General features: G+C 46.0%; 3 protein-coding genes across 9 annotated transcripts in view; 2 read left to right on the forward strand and 1 right to left on the reverse strand.

Annotated features, from left to right (window-relative positions):
• The window catches only part of LOC122389342 (zinc finger protein 271-like), a 259548-nt gene that overhangs the window by 231943 nt on the left and 4579 nt on the right, over positions 1-23026 (forward strand). The gene's annotated exons all lie outside the window — the stretch shown is intronic.
• On the forward strand, positions 347-22592 carry LOC122389349. Of its 3 annotated transcripts, none has more exons than XM_043381274.1 (12): positions 359-579; positions 4412-4465; positions 5066-5295; positions 5453-5601; positions 5717-5790; positions 6032-6115; positions 6310-6386; positions 6741-6834; positions 7000-7112; positions 7305-7447; positions 7635-7768; positions 20370-22592. In XM_043381274.1, the coding sequence occupies exons 3-10, from the start codon at positions 5095-5097 to the stop codon at positions 7383-7385; spliced, it is 873 nt and encodes a 290-aa protein (XP_043237209.1). In that variant the 5' UTR covers positions 359-579; positions 4412-4465; positions 5066-5094; the 3' UTR covers positions 7386-7447; positions 7635-7768; positions 20370-22592. The 3 variants fall into 3 exon arrangements, with proteins under 3 accessions (XP_043237207.1, XP_043237209.1, XP_043237210.1); XM_043381275.1 differs by lacking the exon at positions 20370-22592 and adding an exon at positions 10759-10887; XM_043381272.1 differs by lacking the exon at positions 4412-4465 and having other exon boundaries at positions 347-579.
• LOC122389344 (histone-lysine N-methyltransferase PRDM9-like) overlaps positions 20358-23026 on the reverse strand; it is a 75390-nt gene continuing 72721 nt past the window's right edge. Inside the window, exon 11 of the mRNA XM_043381266.1 lies at positions 20358-20428. Within this exon, the coding sequence (XP_043237201.1) occupies positions 20373-20428 (56 nt within the window). The 3' untranslated portion in view covers positions 20358-20372. The remainder of the gene's footprint in view (positions 20429-23026) is intronic.

The following is a 23026-nucleotide window of genomic DNA, read 5'->3' on the forward strand; positions in this document are numbered from 1 at the left end:
ATCGCCTCCCCGCGCGGTCGGAAGGTAAAAGTTCGCCGGCTCTAACTAAGCAAATAGTCGTCTTATCGCAAATTCATTGACGGCGTTCGAAGCGTCGTTCAATTTACTTTCGAAACATGTCCTAACATTAACATTTAACTGCCTAGCGCAATCTCCAACAAGCAAAAGTTCCGTGCATTCATCCTCATACAGTGTTAGCGGCCGCCGGCCGCCGGCCGCTGACCCACATTCGCGTCATCAGGGAATGCCGCAACTAATTTATTGTTTCCAACTTTTTTCCCGGAGCGTTCTACCTGGTTTATATAGCCTTGCTTGGATTTCGACATTCATGACGCAGTTTTGATGCAGTAGCACGTGAGACCGCGCGCGCGTTGTTGTGATGCGCGCTTGGACTCAACCTCAACTCAAGGCCCCTAACTCTTCAACAACAACAACAACATCAACTCAAGGCTGTGTATAAAACTCTTCAACTTTGACTTCAACTTATTCTCATCAAGGCCATCTATAGAATTATCATTCTGAGCGGACTCACACAGAAAACGAGGGATCTTGATTTGGAGATTGAGATGGATCAGCATGGTAAGTTCGGTATAATGGCATCGACTCACTTTTCAAAAGTAAGTAGTGCCTACTTACGTAATATGTATTCTTCCATTTTTAAAGTGACCATCCCACCTTAACATTAGTTTTGAGTTGAGATAGCTAAATTGGTGGCCATGGCCTTCAGTAGGTACCGGTTTGGGTAAATGTCAAGTTTAAGTCCTAAGAAGACTTCATTGATAAATTTTTCATATTCTTACATTATTTGACATCCTGAATCCAAAAATGATACTCATATGTCTCGCAAATAAAAGAAAAAAACAATCAAACCTGACCTAACCTTACCTACATACCTATTAGGGTGTGTCATCGAGGGGGTGATTCTTGCAGAATCAAACGCCGTAAGGTTTTTCCTTGGCACATTGATCAATAATGAATTTTCATCCATATCCGAGTCCACCAAAATTAAAATTCGTGCGGCGCCAGCCGTTCAAAGTTTTGGCGCCCGGCGTTGCAGTCTCCAATGCTGAGCGTCGCCCAGCACTGCGAGTAACACCAAGTATTGTAGGAGGTAATAATGCAAAATAACTACCGCTGAAAATGATGCTTTTGAGCGTTTCTAAGGCTGATTGTTGCAAAAAAGCATGTCCTTAGAGTGTCCAATTATTCTTTTTATTGTGCTCAATGAATTAAATCGAGCATGGCTTCTGAAACTAAAGAAGAAGCTGCCCGATTTTGAGAAGCGGGCGGGGTGGAGGCGGAGACGGCAAGTGACTCAGATTCGTCTTCTGAAAACACCGACTCCGTGGCATCCTCTGGGCGGTGCTTCTTCTTCTTCTTCTTCTTCAGCATGTCATCTCGTGTGACCTGGCCCGTCTCCACCAGGAAGGCCCGGATGAGTCCAGCCTCGGAGGAAAGGATCTCCCTCAGCGTCGGCAAAGGGCCCCACGGGCGGGTCCGTGGCCCCTGGTAGGCGGGGTAGTCGACCAACAGGTGTTTGGCCGAGTCCGGTTCGTCGCAACGGACTTTCTCGTCAGACTCGGCCGGACCGAGTCGGAATCGGGTGTCTCCGGTGAGTGGGGAGCAGCTCACGCGGAGCTGTGCCACTGTGATCGACGCTCGGCGGTCCAGTTCTCTCTCCGTGGCCCAGAGCGCCACATCGTCCGCATTCGCAGATGTGTACCTCCAGTTCCCGAGCCGCAGTTATAGCCGGTCATACGAGCCTGCAGGGTTAGCGTCCGATGGCTGCGTTGGTCCTTCAGGAAGACAGCCTCCTGCTGAGTGACTCAGTGGGCGATGAGACTTTTGCACCTGCTCTGAGAGTTGCATTTGCATTTGGCGATATCCAGGAGTTGTTGAATTATGCAGTGGCGGCGCTTTGCTGGTTCCCTGTGTCGTGCTATAATTGTCGTATGGGCATTTCCTAATCAGCTGCGTTTTTTCGCCTCGTGAATTATGATCCGGATAGCATAGGGCCCTGCCGAAAGTGACACGGCCGCGTACAAAACATTTCGTGATAGGACAGCCGGCACTTTTGTCCCAACAGCGACTGCTGACTAAAGCAGAGGCCTTCAGTTATGTCAGGTGGCTGAGTGCTCAAAGAAGAAATCCAACAAATAGTGCATTTAGGGCCGTGGCGAAAAAAAGGACAAGGCAACTCTGAACTAATGAAGGAATCCCTGTTCGCGATCTATGTAAAACACACGACGAACGTAGCTCAGTTGGTTAGAGCGTTGGACTCCGCGTGGTGAGAGCACGCGTTCCCGGTTATAACAGTCCGGGTTCGAAGCGCGACGGGCGCTTGACATTTATGGGCCTCCTCACTCCTGACAGGTATGGTTGCGGTTGGTGGCAGGCCGTAGCCAGGCGAAGTCAGCGAGGGGACCGGCCGTGCGCGGCTTTGTGTGCACGTTAAACTTTGGACTCTAAATTCTGCCATAGAATCGGAATTGCGCGATCGGAGGGTAGAGGGCAGGGTCACCGCAACAAGCTTCGCTTAGCGGTGGCTCTGTCCTTGTGAATCCTTCCCATCAAAAGGTTCGGACAAAATTTATAAAAAAAAAATGTGATCAAAAGGGACTGCTATAAGCCCTACAGACAGCCCTACAGACTTCTGAACAAACCACCAGAGACACAGGAAGGAACAAAGCGCCGCCACTGCATAATTCAACAACTCCTGGATATCGCCAAATGCAAATGCAACTCTCAGAGCAGGTGCACGTCTCATCGCCCACTGAGTCACTCAGCAGGAGGCTGTCTTCCTGAAGGACCAACGCAGCCATCGGACGCTAACCCTGCAGGCTCGTATGACCGGCTATAACTGCGGCTCGGGAACTGGAGGTACACATCTGCGAATGCGGACGATGTGGCGCTCTGGGCCACGGAGAGAGAACTGGACCGCCGAGCGTCGATCGCAGTGGCACAGTTCCGCGTGAGCTGCTCCCCACTCACCGGAGACACCCGATTCCGACTCGGTCCGGCCGAGTCTGACGAGAAAGTCCGTTGCGACGAACCGGACTCGGCCAAACACCTGTTGGTCGACTACCCAGGGGCCATAGCAGGGGCCACGGACCCGCCCGTGGGGCCCTTTGCCGACGCTGAGGGAGATCCTTTCCACCGAGGCTGGACTCATCCGGGACTTCCTGGTGGAGACGGGCCAGGTCACACGAGATGACATGCTGAAGAAGAAGAAGAAGAAGAAGAAGCACCGCCCAGAGGATGCCACGGAGTCGGTGTTTTCAGAAGACGAATCTGAGTCACTTCCCGTCTCCGCCTCCAGTTCCACCCCGCCCGCTTCTCAAAATCGGGCAGTTTTTTCTTTAGTTTCAGTAGCAATGCTCGATTTAATTCATTGAGCACAATAAAAACAGTAATTGGACACTCTAATGACATGCTTTTTGCAACAATCAGCCTTAGAAGCGCTCAAAAGCATCATTTTCAGCGGTAGTTATTTTGCATTATTACCTGCTGCAATACTTGGTGTTACTCGCAGTGCTGGGTGACGCTCAGCATTGGAGACTGCAACGCCGGGCGCCAAAACTTTGAACGGCTGGCGCCGCACGAATTTTAATTTTTTGCAAAAACGGTTGCTATGCCGTGTGTTTGCAGGTCTCAGTGCCAAGGAATTTCTTTACGGCATTTGGTTCTGTTACTGATGACACACCCTAATACCTATAACCTACCAACCTACAACCTACAAACCTACCCTAACCTAACCTAACCTACAAACCTACCTACCTACAACCTAAAACCTACAAACCTACAACCTAACCTAACCTAAAACCTAAAATTTTTGTTTCATATTTGTATCAACAGCATCACAATTGTAGTTAGGACCTAAACTTGACATACCTATACCCCGGATTGGGCACTCACAACAACATCAAAAAATGCGTTAATTCGGATATGCCTATGGAATTTCAAACTTGCAGTTTTCGGATTCTAAGGGGCTACTGCACTGTAATGCCCCCTTAGAATTTGTGATGTCAGTGGAGATCTAACGATTTTAAATGTTTTACTAAAACGTTTGGTAGCACGTTGCGGTATATGCTGTTTTAAGCGCAGCAAGGGCCGCACTTTCAAATAGTCGCTAGGAACAGCAGAGATTCCAAAAAGTAAGCAAAAGTAAAAGCCTAATATCTTGTAAACCAGTGAATATTTTTTGGTGAAAATTGGTAGATATTATTTTTTGATCTTTCAGAACCAAGGGATATCACTTTTATGCCAATTCATTAACTTTTTTGAAGGTGGGAGGGTCCCTTTAACATGCTAAATCCAGATATGATGATAAGGTAGGTGTCTCCAAAATATTAAAAAAGAAACATAACCAGACCTTACCTAACCTCAAACCTGACTCAATGATTTTGTCTAGGCATCCATGGATAAGGAAGAAGCTTCAACAGTGGGAAATGGAAAGTACCATCATGTAAGTCGCCACAAGACAATTCTAATAGCAAATACGCGTGGTTTTAACCTTTGCCCCAGTGGGGGGGGGGGGCATTTGTTACCACCCTGTCCAGTTTTTTGCGTGTGAATAAAAAACTGGTGTGAAGCGCCTCACCGCTTGGAGTAGCTTGTAGTGCATCATTTTTTGACAACATATGAAATTTTTGACCCCAGGTTGAGGTCATGTCAGCCTGCCAGGTCAGGAGGAACAGTAAAAATATTTCAGAATCACAATGATTTGGACTACTAGTGACAACAATGGTGTCTTTTGCTGCTAGCCTGCTCTCTAGAAAGGTCATCAGAGATCATTTGAGGATACAAACAGTTTTTTTTTTCATATAAAGCCAGGATCTAAAGACTAGGTATAGGAGCACCTCCATTATTTTCCTGCTGCATTCTTGTTGGCAAACCATGTCATTGTCATTATTGAGAGATGTTTTATGGGTATTAATTCCATAAGGGATATTCAATTATTGGTGGTGATAACTCTGCAACTTTGTATTTTCTTGCTACATAAATTCTCCGTTTTGTGCTTTCATCTAGTCAACTCAATGTGAACTGATGTTGGATCCCATTCCAGATCCATCAGTGTCTGAACTACTGCCACTCATGCGGGCTGCATCAACGTCACCAGAAGGACCAAAGTGGTCTCGGAAGGGCTCCACTGACAGCGATGGGGAATGGGGTCCGTCACAGAGTGTGAGGAAGTCTCAGAGGCTGAGGGACTCTACTCCCATAGACAGTGGCTCTGAGAGCGACTTTCGGCCAGTTGTGAAGGAGGAGATAAAGATTGAAGTCACTTCACCAAGGGTAAGTGTTCAAATGCCTGGTGCTCACCTCTCATTGGTTTTTAGCTGCGAGGTTAATAAAAGGGAATGACAGCGCATAATGTGTTCCAATTTGTATATCTGTGGAGGATAAACATCTCATGTTCATTGAATATTGTTCGTCTGTTGATCCGGTTTAGGTTGAGCGGCCGTCGTCTCCCTCGGTGTCGGACGACGATCCTTTCTCGGACCGCGCTCTGCATTCTTTAGTGAAGGAGGAAAAGTACCGACCTCGATCACCGTCACCGTCTGAGGACTTTATCGGGTTTACTGAGGTGGACCGGGACAGGTTAGGGCATGATTCAGTGCTGTTGTTGAAATTTTAGTTGTTATTTGACATAGTAGACAATGACATATTATCCTTGATGGATTCTAATAATATTTGCATTTGTCTGTTCTTTCAGTGCCTGTTTCATCTTCAATGCAAAAAGGAGTCTGTTACTTGGTTGTTCGTCTGCCATTCGAGACTCTACTAAAGGTAAGTTTATATAACTGTGAAGAGACTGTAAGCAATGGGTTTATCGTGATATCCTCGGTCTTACTTTTGTGCCCTTTTCAGAGAAAATGTAAGTTTTATTTTTATTTTTGGTTTCGTACTCTACAAAGTGATTGAATGACATTATCGAACCATTCTTATGTTCATTTGCATGCACTCTATTGAACTGACGCGTTACCGAAATGCCACCGAATTATTTATTACCCTGTTGAATTTATTGCAGTTTTTGCTGAAAGAGTGTTCATCAAGAGTCAACGTCTCGTCATTAACTACCGAGATGTGGACGGTCTCGATGATAGTAACATATGTGAGTATTCTCTCGATTTTAGTCAGCTACCTTGTCCTCATCAACGGACGAATGTACACGATAAGCTTTCATATTGCAGACAAATTAAACCGAATACAGACGCATTGTGTCCGTCTAACGGAACCTTGAACGCTTAAACCTTGGTCTGCTCTTCATCAAATCGCTAATAATTTTTTCGCCCTTCTTTCTGTCAGTTTGTGACGTGTGCTGCCGCGATTGGGACGGTGAATGTCCCGTCCATGGACCGCTAAAGATCATACACGATACCAAGGTAAGGACTGGTCCATACTGGTCTGATTCGTATTCTTTACACATGACTCCTCTCACATTTAGACATTAAATAATATGACCAATTGTGCCTGATGCCCTAGTGATGGAACGACATGAGCTTCATGTAAAAATGATCTATTTCTTTCACATTTACGTAATCCTCTTTCTCATAGTTATATTATTGCTTTGCTACTGTCTTGTTAGCAGGTAATACTGTCATGGGTACGTGGTCAAGAACAGGTTCATGATCTATATCCACAAAACATACCCGTCTGATTTACAAACAGGCTTAAGATAATCTCAATGCGTGGATTGTATTGTCGACATTGCGCCCCACATGTGCTGAACATTCCAGGCACGACCCGGTATCGGAGATGTCGATAGGGACGTCAAGACTCTCCCGCCTTCTCTCAGCTCTGGTCAGTCGACAAATCCAGCGTCTGGCACCGGTAAGTTAATGAGGCAAGACAAATGGCGATGCGTAACAACTGCTGCTGGACGTTTGATGCATCATTTGGTGATGGTTGCTTGTATTGTATGATTTCATGTCCCATGTATCAGTACATGTTGTGTCCATTTAGTTGAGGTGAAGGCTTGTATTTATTTGATTCCAGGAGTTTTGGCGGAGAAGGACATACCTGCGCGCCAAAGACTCGGTCCTTACGAGGGCACCTTGACCACCGAGCAGGATCAGGCCCGAAGTCGAACAACCGGGTACAGATGGCAGGTCAGTTCAGTTGTTTTGTTTTGCAGGTAAAAACGCATGTTTCCACTTAAGACTTGCTTCAACGATAAAAACTATAAAAACATTTTAGACCAATGTTGGCTACATGGGAATTTGATAATGTTTCCATTGCGTATGTCATATTTTTACTTTGTTCTTTGAATTGATGAACTATGTTTTTGTTTGGTACCTCAGATCAAGAAGGGTGACCGGGTACATCACTCGGTGAATGCCGAAGACCCGAGCTGCAGCAACTGGCTCAGAAGGGTCAACTGAGCCCGCTCCGAGGAAGAACAAAACCTAGTGGCCTTCCAGTACCGGGGCCAGGTATACTTCAGGTGTGTTGTTGTCTTGAAATCCACGGATCTGTCCTATCAACCTGCGTGTAATATTTTGTGTGCAGTTTGCCTTATGGTACCTGTAAATTTTCTCATAGATTCATCTAAGTTATTGATGACCATTGCTGTATTGACTTGATAAAGGTCCTGTCATGACCAATTGTGATATATTCATCGACCTATGCAGGACGTCAAAGCCCCTTCCGCGGGGCTCTGAGCTGCTGGTGTACTACGGAGACGACTCGGCCCGGGAGCTGACCGTCCACTCGGAGACGTCTGGGCAGTCTGTGACTTCCTCTCCGGCCGGACCGTCATCTTCAGGTCAGTTCATCGTTAGCGGTTCCGAGGGCTACGGTGTCAATCGAAAGGATCCTGGAGATAAATTTACTTTCCTACCGACACTCTTGACTATGCTCTTGTCCGGTCCGTTCATTTTTGTTTGTTTTGTTGGGTTCGGCCCTTTCTGTCCTATAAGACCATTTCAGAGCCGGAAGGATGATAGGGATTAGGGAAGGCATTGGTCTGGACAGGCACCCCAGTGAGTCACCTGGGCTGAACCCGTCCGGTTGGACAGGCCGCGTAGCCCACTGGCACTCACTGCACCCGGCTACGGGCTAGTTCCAGTGGAGCCATTCCCGTATGGGTTATAATTGCCCGTCCAGCCCGGAGCAGGGGGTTTGAGGCGTGGAGAAGGATTTGACTGTCCTGAGGATGGAAACGACGGAACGGGTGGTCCGTTCAGTTGAAGCTGGTCTAATGTAGGTATGTAGGCTTGATGTATATTTACCAAACTACATGGGTTTGGTCTGTTGAACTGACATTTCGGTTTGCGATCTAATCCTTGCGCTTGAAGGTGAGGCGGTCTGCCTCTGGTTTTGGTCAATGGTTCCCGAAAGAAACTTTAACATATTGTTCAGTAGCATATATTTGAACATTTAGCCCTCGCTGGGTCGGAGGGGTGTTTTGACCCCCGTCCTGTTTTTTTTTTTTTTGGCATAGGTATACTCGTATATCAAAAAACGGCTTCGTGGAGGGCTGCTATTTTTAGCACACCACTACATGCACATTTTCGGCACATGTTGACCTAAGATAACCTCGGGGACATAAGGATGGGTCGCGGGCAGACATGTGCATGGATCCGAGTGATGGATCTATGATCTCAGTGGATCTCGAGGCACATTACAGGTTTGGATCTATGATCCCACCGAATCCGGCGTGAAAATTTTATCCTGGATCTATGATCTCACAGGATCTGACGATAAACCAAAAGCATGGATCTATGATCTGAGTGGATCCCACCATGAACAACATTCGAAACCAGGTTTCCAAGTGTTTCTATGTCAATAAGTGCCATAAAACTATGGATTATGACGTGTTATCACATAAAAGCACTAAATAAGAGCGTTTGTGAGTTGCAACGAGTGATCTTTTGGGATTTCTGTGTTGACCAAAAATAAATGAGGACCTATGATCCCACTGGATCTCAAGCAAAAATACTAGACTCAGATCTATGATCCCTACGGGTCTCTCGATAAATTAAAGAGCTGGATCTATGATCCCGACGGATCCGAGATCAGGATCCGTGGGATCAGATCCCAGATCCATTTTCTCGGATCCATGCACATGTCTGGTCGCGGGTGCCAATTTCCGGTCCTTTGTGTCTTTTTTACTTGTAATTCGTTGTTTTAAAGTGTTTAAAATGACGTTCGTTTAAAGCAGTTAAGGCCTGGCTACACTATGCGTTTTCTGCGTGCGTTTTTTGCGTGTTTGCGTGTTTTGCGTGATATCGTGCTAGTAAAAAACGACATTACGTTTTTGTACTGTTTTTTCATATTCAATTTTAGCTAATATAAGAACTGCATTACCTTTTATACATAACTTATGTAAAAGTTTTATTAAATATAGCTTTCTTCTAGAACGATATTACGCAAATCACGCAAACACGCAAAAAACGCACGCAGAAAACGCATAGTGTAGCCAGGCCTTTACCTTCCAATTTTCTCCCATTGACTCATATTGGAGAGATCACAATATTGAACTGACCTTACCTGACCGTTATTAAAATTCCAAGATATACATTTTGCACAAATTGTTGGTGTCATCAATAGCTGAAAGTTTCAATGCGATCGATCACTCTGTAGCTATGACAGGCATTGAGGCTTCAAAGGAAGTAAGGTCACTTTACGTGACCCGATGACCTGACCTCGAGTGACCTCTAGAGCTCCTCGTCGAGAGCAGTTCTAACGTGCCGACCGTCAACAGCGTCAAACATCCGGCCAATATCCGTCTGGTGCATGTTTAGCTGCCGCGCGATGTTCCAATAGCACGTGGTGTCACAGAAAACCACTGCACTTACCGGAGCAGCCTCACGGCCAACGAATGGTTGGAGGCGCTCAAACGGACGGCACACCCAGACTCGGTTTCTGAAAGCGCACTGATGTCTGGTTCAAGTCACGCTGACTTCATGCGGGAAGGCGCGCCACCTCAAAGTCCCTAGAAAATGAAAAGTGATGCTGAGGGAGCCTCTTACCTTTCTGGGCTGACGGGCTATGACTTGGGAATAGCCCCGATCCCATTCCCATCGAAAACTTATAAGCACTGCTGCCCAACAGGAGGTGAATCAGGAGACACCGTCACCAGCACCGCCCAACTGTAGGCACAGGTCAAGACGGCGTCGGTCGACATCAAACCCTGTGTGCTGGAGAACCCAGTGGTTGAAAGGCTCCAGGGCACTCTAAACTGTGTGCTTATGAGGTGTGGCTCAATCGTCATTTACAAGGAAAGCCATCAGATTGTTTGGCTTTTCAATTCCAGCGGGAAGAAAGATGTCCGGATAATTTCGTTACAACCTGTGCAGCTGAGATAATAAGTGCGATCGTATAAGGGCGCAATTTATTATCCATCCGTATCAGTTCATGTCTTTCCGAGTTGCATAAAAACCGTGGGTCTTGCACCATCCATGGACGTTCGATTTTCATCTGTGTCAGCCAACCGATCTTGTCCATTACTTGTCTATTGCCGTCGCAACGTTACCGGCTGGTGACCGCACAATCCATCACCGCTCCTCGACCTCTCCCTTCGTCGTGACCGCATGTCAGGCATCGACCACCGCGCTGAGTGGCTACTGGCTCTCGAATTTCTCCGGCCAGCCCCAAATGGGACAACTGGGCCCTAATCCTACTTCACTGGCAATAAGGGAGCGATGCATGTCCTTCACTGTTAATTTTGAATGCAATCTTTTTACCCTGATGTTGTACATAGCTGGACAGAAACATTTTCGATCTCTCTCAATCTCTAAATGTGTTTTACAGGTATTGGCTTTACACTTCGGTGTCCCCACTGCGACTTCCGATGTCTGGGACAACATTATCTGGACGGACACGTGAAGACAAGTCACGGTCATAAAGACAGAAACGGCAGATTCAAGTGCGAGTTGTGTCAATACAAGACCGACAGGTCCGACTGTATGAAAAACCACCGCAGAACACACACAGGGGAACGGCCGTTCGGCTGCTCCATCTGCAAGGCACGGTTCTCTGACCGGTCACACCTCAACAGACACATGCGGACTCACACTGGGGAGCGGCCATACGGCTGCTCCTTTTGCACGGCACGGTTTACTCAACGGTCACACCTCACCGTACACATGCGGAGTCGGACCCACACTGGGGAGCGGCCGCACGGCTGCTCCATCTGTACTGCACGGTTCACTCAACGGTCAAGCCTAAACAAACACATGCGGTCCCACACGCGGGAGCGGCCGTACAGTTGCTGTCGGTGCCAGGCCCGGTTCGCTGAACGGGGAAATCTCATCAAACACATGCGTACCCATTAGATATGTCAATCGGATAGACCTTCTGGTATACCGATACGAACTTGGTAATTGTTGTTTCAAACCTAATGTTTTTGGTATTTTGTTGATATTATAAATCTTCGCTAATGTATAAGAGGCTGTGAATTTGGTAAAAAGTCGGCATTTTCCTGTTATTCCCAAGTTGGTTTAGTTTCGGTATTTTCCTATGGTTTTGGTTGGTATTTACCATTTGGTTTGGTATCGGTATCCTGATTTTCTGTAATTGACATCACTAGTACCCATACAAGGAAGCGGTCATACGACTGCTCCATCTGCACGGTACGGTTCGCTGAACGGGGACACCTCAAGGCACACATGCGGACCCACACTGGGGAGCGGCCGTACGGCTGCTCCATCTGCAAGGCACGGTTCACTCAAGGGGCAAGTCTCACCTTACACATGCGTACTCACACGGGGGAGCGGCCGTACGGCTGCTCCATCTGCACGGCACGGTTCGCTCAACAGTCACACCTCAATACGCACATGCTTTTGCTGAATCACACGGGGGAGCGGCCGTGCGACTGCTCACACTGCCAGGCCCGGTTCACTAACCGGTCACACCTCACCAAACACATGCGTACCCATGCGAAGTGCAACCGCACTGCTGCCACTTCTGTCTAACGGTTCGGCAGTTTGACTCACAAAAGTCAGTTTTAAGTGGTACACAGTTTTAAGAATTACACAGGTTTGAGTGATGCGGTAAATGCTTTGATTAGCGAAATGCAATGCTGAAACGTGTTGACAAGTGCATGGCCGGCCGCCGTTGTATGTACGTTAGTTATTCGTGTTATAGCTGTGATTCTCGTTTGTGAGCTCCGTGGCTACCCGTGTCATATCTGGTTTGTTTGTTCTTATCCAGTGTGATTCAGGGGTTGTGTTTTAACCCTCGCATGTGTAGAGGGGGGGGGGTCGGATGGACCCCCCCCATGGTTTTTCGCGAATAACTCGCGTAAAAAGCGGCCGATCGCGACGAAACTTTCAGTACCCTCGCATTGAACAATTTTACACCTACCCTGAAAATTTCATGACCCTGACCCAAATGACCTTTGACCTGTGACCTCTTTTCCGAGACCATGTTTGGCCGGAATCGCGATTCGGCGTACGTCGGCTCGCATTAGCCGTGCGTTTGCAAGCTTTTCGTGGTTTCAAACGTTCAAACATGTGATTTGATGTTGCTCCCATGCATTAGGGTGGGTGTCAAGGTCACCTGAAGGTCAGGTCAGGTCATTGACCTTTGGTGACCTCGGGTGACCTCGGTTCACTTATTCGAGTTTTACATGTTTCTAGGCTAGTTTTTGGAGCTGAATTCGAATTTAGCAACCATTTGAACATTTACGAAGTAGTTTTGGTGCCTTCGTAACATGTTACGAAGCTGTCAGAGGCGGTTGACACGTACTACGAATACCCGTCACGACGCCTACTGGTTGACCTGACCTGACCTGACCCGACCTGGTCTAAATACTATATTCTACTAACTAACACGATATTCGTGATCAGCACCCCGAAAAACCTCTTAGCAGCCACACTTTACGACTTTCTAATAGGTCCCGATTTTCCCGACTTTGGGTCATTGACCAGACCTGGAAGGTCAACCAATGACCTAGGACCTTAAAATTGGGTATCATCGGCTTCGTCTCGTGACGGGCAACACGCTCGTTTTTTCCGCGAAGCTCTAGCTCGATCAGGGGCCAAACGGCAAGGGGGGGGGTCCAACCGACCCCCCCCCCTACACATTAGAAGCTGGAAAACGCCGCACACATGCGAGGGTTAAGCTAGCCGCCGCGCCCCACTGGGGGGGGGGAGGATGCCGGGGCTATACATAGCCCTCCTCCCGTTTTTCTGCAATAACTTCCAAACCGCTTGACGTATCGACGCCAAACTTTCAGTAGCTTCGGCTGCATTAATTTGACACCTTGTGTCAAAAAATGAACTTCGTAGCTACCATAGGTCGGCCGGAAATGACGTCAGAGTGACGTCATGTTCGGCCGATTTCGACGCAAAACATTGAACCACGGCAATCGCTCCCAAGAGCTCAGTTTTTAAGCTAGATCCAATTTCTTTGCATGAAAGGACTCAGAATAGACTGCGCTATCAAACTGCTATCTCGGATTTTCAAAATTTTGAAAATTCCGAAAATTTTATATGATGAATTCATAATTTATATTTCTATATTTTTTCAAAAAGTTTTCGATTTTTCGAAGTAAAAAAAAAAACGTTACATATGTGATAGAACGCATGTTTTGACTAACTCTAGCAAGTTTAGCTAATTATCCTAAAAAATGGCCAAGTTATACGCATTATTGCAAAAAAAAAATCACAAATGTTAATTTTTCTAATCAATTTTTCAGTACGTATTTGACATCGTGCACCAATATAAATAGCACCATCGTGTTCCTGAGCTCAAATTGCATCCAATAGACACCTTTTTTGTTCAAAAATTTTAACTTCAAATTTTGACCTTTTTTGACCTGCAAGTGACCTGACCTGAGCTAAATTCGACTCAAAATGACCTCGAATAACACAGACGACATAAAAAACACTGAACAAGTAGTGCATGGACGCGTTTCGATTATTAAATCTTCATCAGCACATGACATAATCACAGAGAAAACAAGATATAGCACACAAACGTTCGAGCTTGTCACAGTGCAATCGTCTTGATTTTAAAAATTCATGCATATGACATATTCACTACTAATCCACCTGTAGGAGAATAGCCACGAAAAATTATAGCAAAATAGATCACTGACATATTATGACACATGGATAACGTCCATGCACTATTTGTTCCGTGTTTTTCTACTTGTCTCTTTCAATATACAGACGACATCAAATTCGAAACCTATGGCCTAAATGGACCATAAAACATGTGTCACGTGACCGACGTATGATACAATATTTCCGTGACCTGTGATGACTTGACCCTGACCTGAAAATCAAAGTACAAGTTTGGTACCCTGAGGATATCTAGAGCATCTGTTCACGAGTGTGTAAACCAAAAATGAGCCTGATCTGACTTGTAAGACGGCGGCCAGAGCCCAAAATGTGAAGAAGCAAAAATGCTAATAATTGTTTACTTTGACATGACCTGTGACGTCGTCAGTGACCTCAAGGTCAATGAAATTAGGTTTCGTTCGACAGTTTTTCCGGGGCTATCAGACGCCGTTTGAAATTTGACGATCGGCCCAGTAGTTTCGGAGTTAGGAGGGGGAGGGCTATGGAGAGCCCCCTCCCTCCCCCCAGTAGGGCGTGTTATAGGTACGCAGACCCCAGTGGGGCGCGGGTTAACATAGGAGGTAAGGACTGCCGCTGCAGTTTGTTTATGTTACAATTTGTGTGAGGAATATCCGGTAATTTGGAGATAATGCTTCTTTTTTGGCTCGGCTTCCTCTCGTATTCGCAGTAGTTCGTATTATCTGCGCACTTATGTGGACAAGTCGCGGGTCAAACGTATGTTGGAATGGAAGCGTGACTGGATGTTTCTGGTCTTGTCGCCTCTGGCGCATTATGTGCCGCTAAAGGGTGAAATAAAAGTAGTATTGCTAGATAGAAAAATGTACCTTCTGAGTTTCCATCAGGACATATGTGTATGGATCAGTACCAACCCACTACTGTGCCGCAGTCTTTTGTTTATGTACATTTTCAAGTTCAAATATCGTCATGGCCGAATGAACGCGTGTTAATTATGTTTCGGTGTTTGAAGTGTGATTACCCCTTTCATCCATGTTGTGCTCGCTGTTTATTTGTATTGCCTATGTGCTTAATATAAAGAAAATGCTCGCTACTACCCTTTCCATCATGCATGTAGGTATTTAAAGTGACCATGCCACCTTAACATTAGTTTTCAGTTGAGATAGCCAAAATGGGGTCCCTGGCCTGCACTTACCGGTTCAAGCATTCACAACATCGAGAAATGCCTCAAATCGAAAATATCTCATTTCAAAGGTGCAGCACTTTGGATTCAAAGGGGCTCATGCATTAGAATGCCCCCTCTGCATGTGTGACGTCAGTGCAAATCCAACGATTTTAACCTGCAGGCGGTGGGCCTCCCAGCCACCTTCCGCGCGGTGGGGGGCATTTTTGCCCCCCGTATCCCCGAAACTACTGGACGGATTCAAACGGCGTTCGATAGCCCTGTCAAATTTGTCTCAGGAAACCAAATTTCATTGACCTCGGGGTCACCGATGACCTCACAGGTCAGGTCAAAGATAAAATGTTTCACCGTTCACAGGGCTTCTAGGGAAAGCGCTATAACACAGAGTAAAACGCATTTTGTCGAAAATCAGCGATAGGGCGTCAGTTTTCTAGTACATATGTTGCTAATAGAGGTCACTGGTCATACCAGGTCAGGTCACCAAAGGTCACCAAGGATCACCACATGAACCCAACTTCACTAAGGTTGTGCGATGCATGTTTTATGGCCAGTTTTTCATTTCCAACTCAATGGTGTTGGTTATAAGACCATCAGGTATGGTTTAGGTGACTGTCTGGTGGAGGTCAGGTCAAGGTCAGGTCAAAAAAGGTCAAACTTCAAAGTTGATATTTTTGCATAAAATGGGTATTGATTCGATGCAGCTTGTCACGGTGAGTCAAATAGTGGTCTTTCTTTTGCGCTACGAGGTCTAGAATTGCTAAAACTTGAGTTTTAAAATTTGACGTCATCAATTTTGAAGTTTTTTTTTCGCTATAACTTGGCCCAAAAAAGAGATATCGATCTCAAATTTGGTATTTGGATAGAACGTGGTAGGGAATATCACATATATTCCGTTTTTTTTTTTCGACATTCAAAAAGCTTTTGGGATTTTTCGGCTATTATATTCAAAAAATATATTTTTTTATTTCTGGGGGTCAAAATAAAAAAAATAAAAAATCCGAGATAGCAGTTTTGTAGCCCTCCTAATTCTACATCTCTTATGTCTGAAACATTTTTCTGTATCTCTAAAGCTGTAGGCCTGACAGCTCTTCCCGCGAAACCTTTTTTTGGGTCGAAAATGGCAAAAATGACGTCACTCTGACGTCATTAGCGGCCAACCTATCATAGCCTTTGGAAAAAAATTGGTCACAATGTGCAATAGCTATTCACGGGAGGGTACTGAAAGTTTGGTGACGATTGGCGCAGCGGTTCTCGAGATATATCGAAAAAATTCAAGGGGGGGGGGGCAAAAAAATGCCCCCCATCGCCTGGAAGGTTAAATCTTTTACTAAAACGTTTGGTAGCACGCGGTGGTATATGCTGCTTTGCCCGCAATAAGAGCCGCACTTTCACATTAACCCGCGCCCCACTGGGGTCTGCGTATAACACGCCCTACTGGGGGGGGGGGGGGGGCTATTCATAGCCCCCCCTCCTAACTCCGAAACTACTGGGCCGATCGTCAAAATTCAAACGGCGTCTGATAGCCCCGGAAAAACTGTCGAGCGAAACCTAATTTCATTGACCTCGAGGTCACCGATGACGTCACAGGTCAGGTCAAAGTAAAAATTATTAGCATTTTGGTTTGTTCACGTTTTGGGCTCTGGCCGCCGTCCTACAAGTCAGATCAGGCTCATTTTTGGTTCACACACTCGTGAACAGATGCTCTAGATACCCTGAGGGTACCAAACTTGTACTTTGATTTTCAGGTCAAGGTCAGGTCATCACAGGTCACGAAAATATTATATCATGCGTCGGTCACGTGACACATGTTTTATGGTCCATTTAGGCCAAAGATTTCGAATTTGATGTCGTCTGTGTCATTCGAGGTCATTTTGAGTCAAATTTAGCTTAGGTCAGGTCACTTTCAGGTCAAAAAAGGTCAAATTTTGAAGTTATAATTTTTCAACAGAAAAGGTGTCTATTGGATGCAGTTTGAGCTCAGGAACACGATGGTGCTATTTATATTGGCGTACGATGTCAAATACGTGGTGAAAAATTGATTTGAAAAATTAATAATTGTGAATTTTTTGCAATAATGCGTATAACTTGGCCATTTTTGAAGATATTTAGCTGAAACTTGCTAGAGTTAGTCATAATAACGCGTTCTATCACATATATTCCGGTTTTTTCGAAAAGTCAAAAACTTTTTGGAAAAAATGTAAAAATGTAAATTTTGAATTTTATTATATAAAATTTTCGAAATTTTCAAAATTTCGAAAATCCGAGATAGCAGTTTGATAGCGCAGTCAATTCTGAGTCCTCTCATGCAAAGAAATTGGATCTAGCTTAAAAACTGAGCCCTTGGGAGCGATTGCCGTGGTTCGATGTTTTGCGTCGAAATCGGCCGAACATGACGTCACTCTGACGTCATTTCCGGCCGACCTATGGTAGCTACGAAGTTCAAATTTTGACACAAGGTGTCAAATTGATGCAGCCGAAGGTACTGAAAGTTTGGCGTCGATACGTCAAGCGGTTTGGAAGTTATTGCAGAAAAACGGGAGGGGGGGCTATAAATAGCCCCCCCCCCAGTGGGGCGCGGGTTAAGTCGCTAGGAACAGGGGAGATCACGAAAAGTAAACAAAGGTAAAAGTCTAATATCTTAAAAACCAGTGAATATTTTTTCGGTGAACTTAAGTAAATATTCGTTTTTGCTCTTTCTGAACCGAGCGACATTATCTTCATTCATGCCAATTCATTAACTTTTTTGAAGGTGGGAGGGCCCTTTTGACCTGGCTCGTGGTGGGAACTACGAGAAGTGTAGGCATCTACTCAACCCGAACAGACATTGCTCAGATAAATAACTGATTGCGTTTTATTGGCTCTTGATAGCTAACATTTTAGAAAATGTATTCCTTGGCGTTGATAAACAGGCCTTTTTCATAGATAAGTTGGCTCTAAGTCCTATCTGTGCGCGAATTAATAAACGTCAAGGGAGCTTTGCATTCCCTACGAGCTCAGCGCTCCGTTTCTGAAGGCTGTGCTTCTAGCGATAAATAGATCAACTCAGCCCCCGTTCACGAGCTTCAGAATTCCTTTACCGTGACGTCATCACGGCGCATGAATTTTCCTTCACCCATAGAAATGCATGCAAAGCATGGTGTGTTTCAGGCGGGCTAAGGAGAAATCTAAGGCCTACATGTGTTCAAAAGACGTACCACTAAGCCAATGGATTCGGCTCATTACGATAAATGGGGTTGAAATCGAAAAAATCGGCCTATATTTGACTAAAATGGGCCTGTCAAATGGTCCTTGCAACTCATAATGAAGGATTTCCTCTGCGTTAAAAAAATTGTTTCTTGTGATTTTTATCAGCTACAGGGGAAATCCTTCATAATTGCTACCAGATTACTACCATATTCCCTCGCATTTCTGTTGCGCATTGCCTCACAAATCAGAGTTTTGTGAAGTTTATATTAATTTAATTGTCATATTTCGACTGATTTTGGCGATTTTCAATTATTTCAACGCAGCATGGATCAGATAGCTCTCATAGTTTGCTGAAGAATGTGGCTTTTGCTTGGTTATTTTCAAGTTATCTGTGATTTGGTGCGCCGTGATCGTAGCATTATACAAATTACCTACATCAACTTTAAAAATTGAATCAACTTTTGAAGTGAAGTTCACATGAAATATTAAAAGTTCAAGCATAATAATTGTTTAAACATAATGATGCAACATGTGTCTCCCAGATGGAACTTATATTTCAATTAAAAACTGAAAATGGAAAACAGAAGATGGATCTGCGGAGTTACTGAGATCACAAGGTGCTCTTGATTGTTGGTAATTGAAGATGTTGAGAGAACTTGTGAATCTGCATACCAGTCCTGACTTGCTTGATTGTTTAAAACTATTTTAATTCTCATAATTGTGTAATGTGTAGTGACTGTGCACACTGCGCAGCACATGTGCGCAGAAATGTGCAGGTGGCTGGTAGGTGGGTTAAACTTCGGAGATGCGAATTTGGATGTCAGTTATAAAATAAATGGTTATGCCTTGTAGAGTAAGCTCTGCTGTTTTTTTGTAATTGTCTTTTTTATAATTGTAACCTACAATGCTGTTAGTTTCATTTTTATTTAAATGCTTGACCAGAATTTGCACTTGTTCATGCATGAATGGCTAAGTTTGGGGTGTTTATTCAACCCTGACTGCTCAAGTTTTTCAAAGGCACATGACACAGCACAGCTAGATCAGCTGGTACCTACCTGTTGACTATTTTTGTTTTTGGTGGTGATGTGTTTGCTGTTTGTCTTTTGCAAGGTGGTCAATGAAATAAAATAATGCATTATTTTGGAATGTTTCCTTGACAGAAGCCAGGAGCCGGATTGATGTGTGCTGGTGAATGAGATGGTTCAAAAGCATTATCTGATGTTTTTCAATGTGCATAAGCCATAACATCCCTTTCATACGCTGAAGTTTTAATAGCTTCTCAGTCTCTGTCATTTTCCTGAAATATTGGTGTACAGTAGATAAGAGATATCAGTAGGTACCTTCTCAGAGGTACCTGCCTTCTGCTGGATGAATATTTGGTTGGACGAAATGGAAAGGTAGCCTTATGATAATGTAATGTAAAATCTTATTTCTATAAAACTTTGAAAATGAAGTTCTAATTATTCATATGTGCATACATTTTTGATGACTAAGAAAGTTTTCCACAAGAGTAGAAAATGTGGGAAAGTCTATCAAATAACACATTCTGAAGGCTCAATGCTGACAGAGTGCTGCCTCAAAGAATAACTGACTTGCTGGGTTACGAATATTTCTTTATTTTAGTTTTCAAATGTAATGTACAATACATTGCAGTGAAATAACAAAATAGTGCAGCAAAATAGTATTGGCGACGATCAAACAACACGTGCGCCATTGATGTCTGCAAAAATTGCTACCAGATTGCTACCAAATCCGTGACGTCACCACGGCGCCTTTATTTCCCTAGTGAACCAACCTGAGTAGTAAAGTAATCTTGAGATCAACTCATGGGCGCTGATGGCTTGTCGCGTCAACATTGCCGCTGCCGTCCACGGCGCTCACCAAGGTGATCTGGAAACGTGACCAGCTGCGTGGGTCACCTCTGGGCGTCGAGATTGTTCCAGTGTATGTGCGACTTGTTTGGCATGGAACGTTTTTAATGGCCTTTCTTCTTCTTGCGTATTCTTCAGGCATCAGTGGCTCGGTCCAACGTCCCCACTTCGACTTCCGATGTCTGGGACAACATTATCTGGATGGACATGTGAAGACAAGTCACGGCCACATCGACAGGAACGGCAGATTCAAGTGCGAGTGTTGTCAGTACTCGACCGACAGGTCCAGAGACATGAAACACCATCGAAGGACTCACACTGGGGAGCGGCCGCACCGCTGTGATATCTGTACGACACGGTTCATTTTACAGTCACACCTCACGGCACACATGCTGACTCACACTGGGGAGAGGCCGTTTGGCTGCTCTGTCTGCACGGCACGGTTCGCTGTTCGGTCACACCTCAACAACCACATGCGGACCCACACTGGGGAGCGGCCGTACGGCTGCTCCATCTGCACGGCACGGTTCACTGAACGGTCTACCCTCACTAGACACATGCGGACCCACACGGGGGAACGGCCGCACGGCTGCTCCATCTGCACGGCACGGTTCGCTGTTCGGTCACACCTCAACAGACACATGCGGGCTCACACTGGGGAGCGGCCGTACGGCTGCTCCATCTGCACGGCACGGTTCGCTGAACGGTCTACCCTCACTAGACACATGCGGACCCACACGGGGGAACGGCCGCACGGCTGCTCCATCTGCACGGCACGGTTCGCTGTTCGGTCACACCTCAACAACCACATGCGGACCCACACTGGGGAGCGGCCGCACGGCTGCTCCATCTGCACGGCACGGTTCTCTGAGCGGTCAAACCTCATCACACACATGCGTACCCACACTGGGGAGCGGCCGTACGGCTGCTCTATCTGCACGGCACGGTTCACTCAACGGTCCACCCTCACCAGACACATGCGGACTCACAATGGGGAGCGGCCGTACGGCTGCTCCATCTGCACGGCAAGTTTCACTAAACGGGTCAGCCTCACTCAGCACATGCGGACCCACACGGGGTAGCGGCCGTACGGCTGCTCCATCTGCACTGCACGGTTCTCTGTTCGAGCAAGCCTAATCAACCACATGCGGACCCACACAGGGGAACGGCCGTACGGCTGCTCCATCTGCACGGCACGATTCACTAAACGGTCTAACCTCAACAACCACATGCGGACTCACACCGGGGAGCGGCCGCACGGCTGCCCTATCTGCAATGCACGGTTCACTGAGCAATCAAGTCTTATCAAACACATGCGGACTCACACTGGGGAGCGGCCCTACGGCTGCTCTATCTGCAAGGCACTGTTCACATACCGGTCACACCTTACCAGACACATGCGGACCCACACTGGGGAGCGGCCGTACGGCTGCTCCATCTGCATGGCACTGTTCACATACCGGCAGACCTCACTACACACATGCGGACCCACACTGGGGAGCGGCCTTATGAGTGCTCACACTGCCAGGCCCGGTTCGCTCAACGGGCATATCTCTTCAGACACATGCGGACCCACGCGAAGAGCGGCCACACTGCTGGCTCGGTTGTTTGACACACAGACAGTAAGCCACTTTTCGGTGGTACACAGTTTTTATTATTACACAGGTAGGTATGACCGATGCAGTAAATGATTTCAAATTTCATTGACGAAATGCAGTGTTGAGTCGTGTCAAGTAACATCAACAAGTGCATGGCCGGCAGCCGTTGTTCGTTTGATATTAGGGTTACAGATGTGGTTCTCGTTGGTGAGCGTCGTGGCTACGCGCGTCACATCTGGTTTGTTTGTATTTACACAGGATGATTCAGTGGTTGTGTTTTTAAGTAGCCGCCTTTACATAGGAGGTAAGGAGTGTCGATGTTTGGTACAGCGTCGTAGCGCTGTAATTTGTGAATAGTATCCGGCATTGAATGACATTGCCTCTTTTTTGCTGTTACGACTCACTCGCATTCGTGGCATTTCGTATGTTCTGCGCAGCTTTTGTCGATAAGGTGCAGGTTAAAACATCGGGATGGCATGTTAATCTTACAACTCTCTATCCATCTTTTATAAACGCGGCTACTGTAAGATATACGAGTACGACGTACAAACTGTCTGGACCTACAAGCCTGACTGGGTGTTGTCGGGTCCCCTTCGGCAGACGATGTGCCGTCAAAGGCTGAAAGCGTTTTATAGAAGAATGTACTGACGTTTCATCAGGACACATGTCTCCTAACCGATACCTTCTACTTGTTCCGTAGTGTGATGGTGTTCATGTGCAAGCACAAATATTGCCATGGCCCAATAAACGCGTGTTGATGAATGTTAGGCTATTTTGAAGTTATTACATGTTTCACCTCTGTTGGGCTCTTCTTTACCCGCGCCTCGCTGAGGGTCTTTGATTTATACGCCCTGCTGGGGAAGTGGGATGTTTGAACACCCCCCCCCCTTCTAGCTCGGCCCCTGGGCCACGTAGCGACACGAGGTAGACGGCATTCGAAAGAACGTCGAAAATAACAACGAATAAAACAGATGTCATTTTTTAACCCTCGCCCTGGCACGGCGTTTCTCATAGCACGGCCTGGCAGGGGGGTCGATGCGACCCCTCTTCCCTCGCGATGGGGTCCTCGTCCTATGGCACCTAGAAACATGAAATTTGGTAGGTAGTTGGGCCCCATGGAGTTCTTCCCCTGTGCAAATTTGGTTGATCTAGGTCAATATTTAGGGGGTTTATGGGGGGTATGAATGTAAAAATTTT

Source organism: Amphibalanus amphitrite, unplaced genomic scaffold (assembly GCF_019059575.1).
Source record: "Amphibalanus amphitrite isolate SeventyFive unplaced genomic scaffold, NRLGWU_Aamphi_draft 000355F_arrow, whole genome shotgun sequence".
Taxonomy (NCBI): domain Eukaryota; kingdom Metazoa; phylum Arthropoda; class Thecostraca; order Balanomorpha; family Balanidae; genus Amphibalanus; species Amphibalanus amphitrite.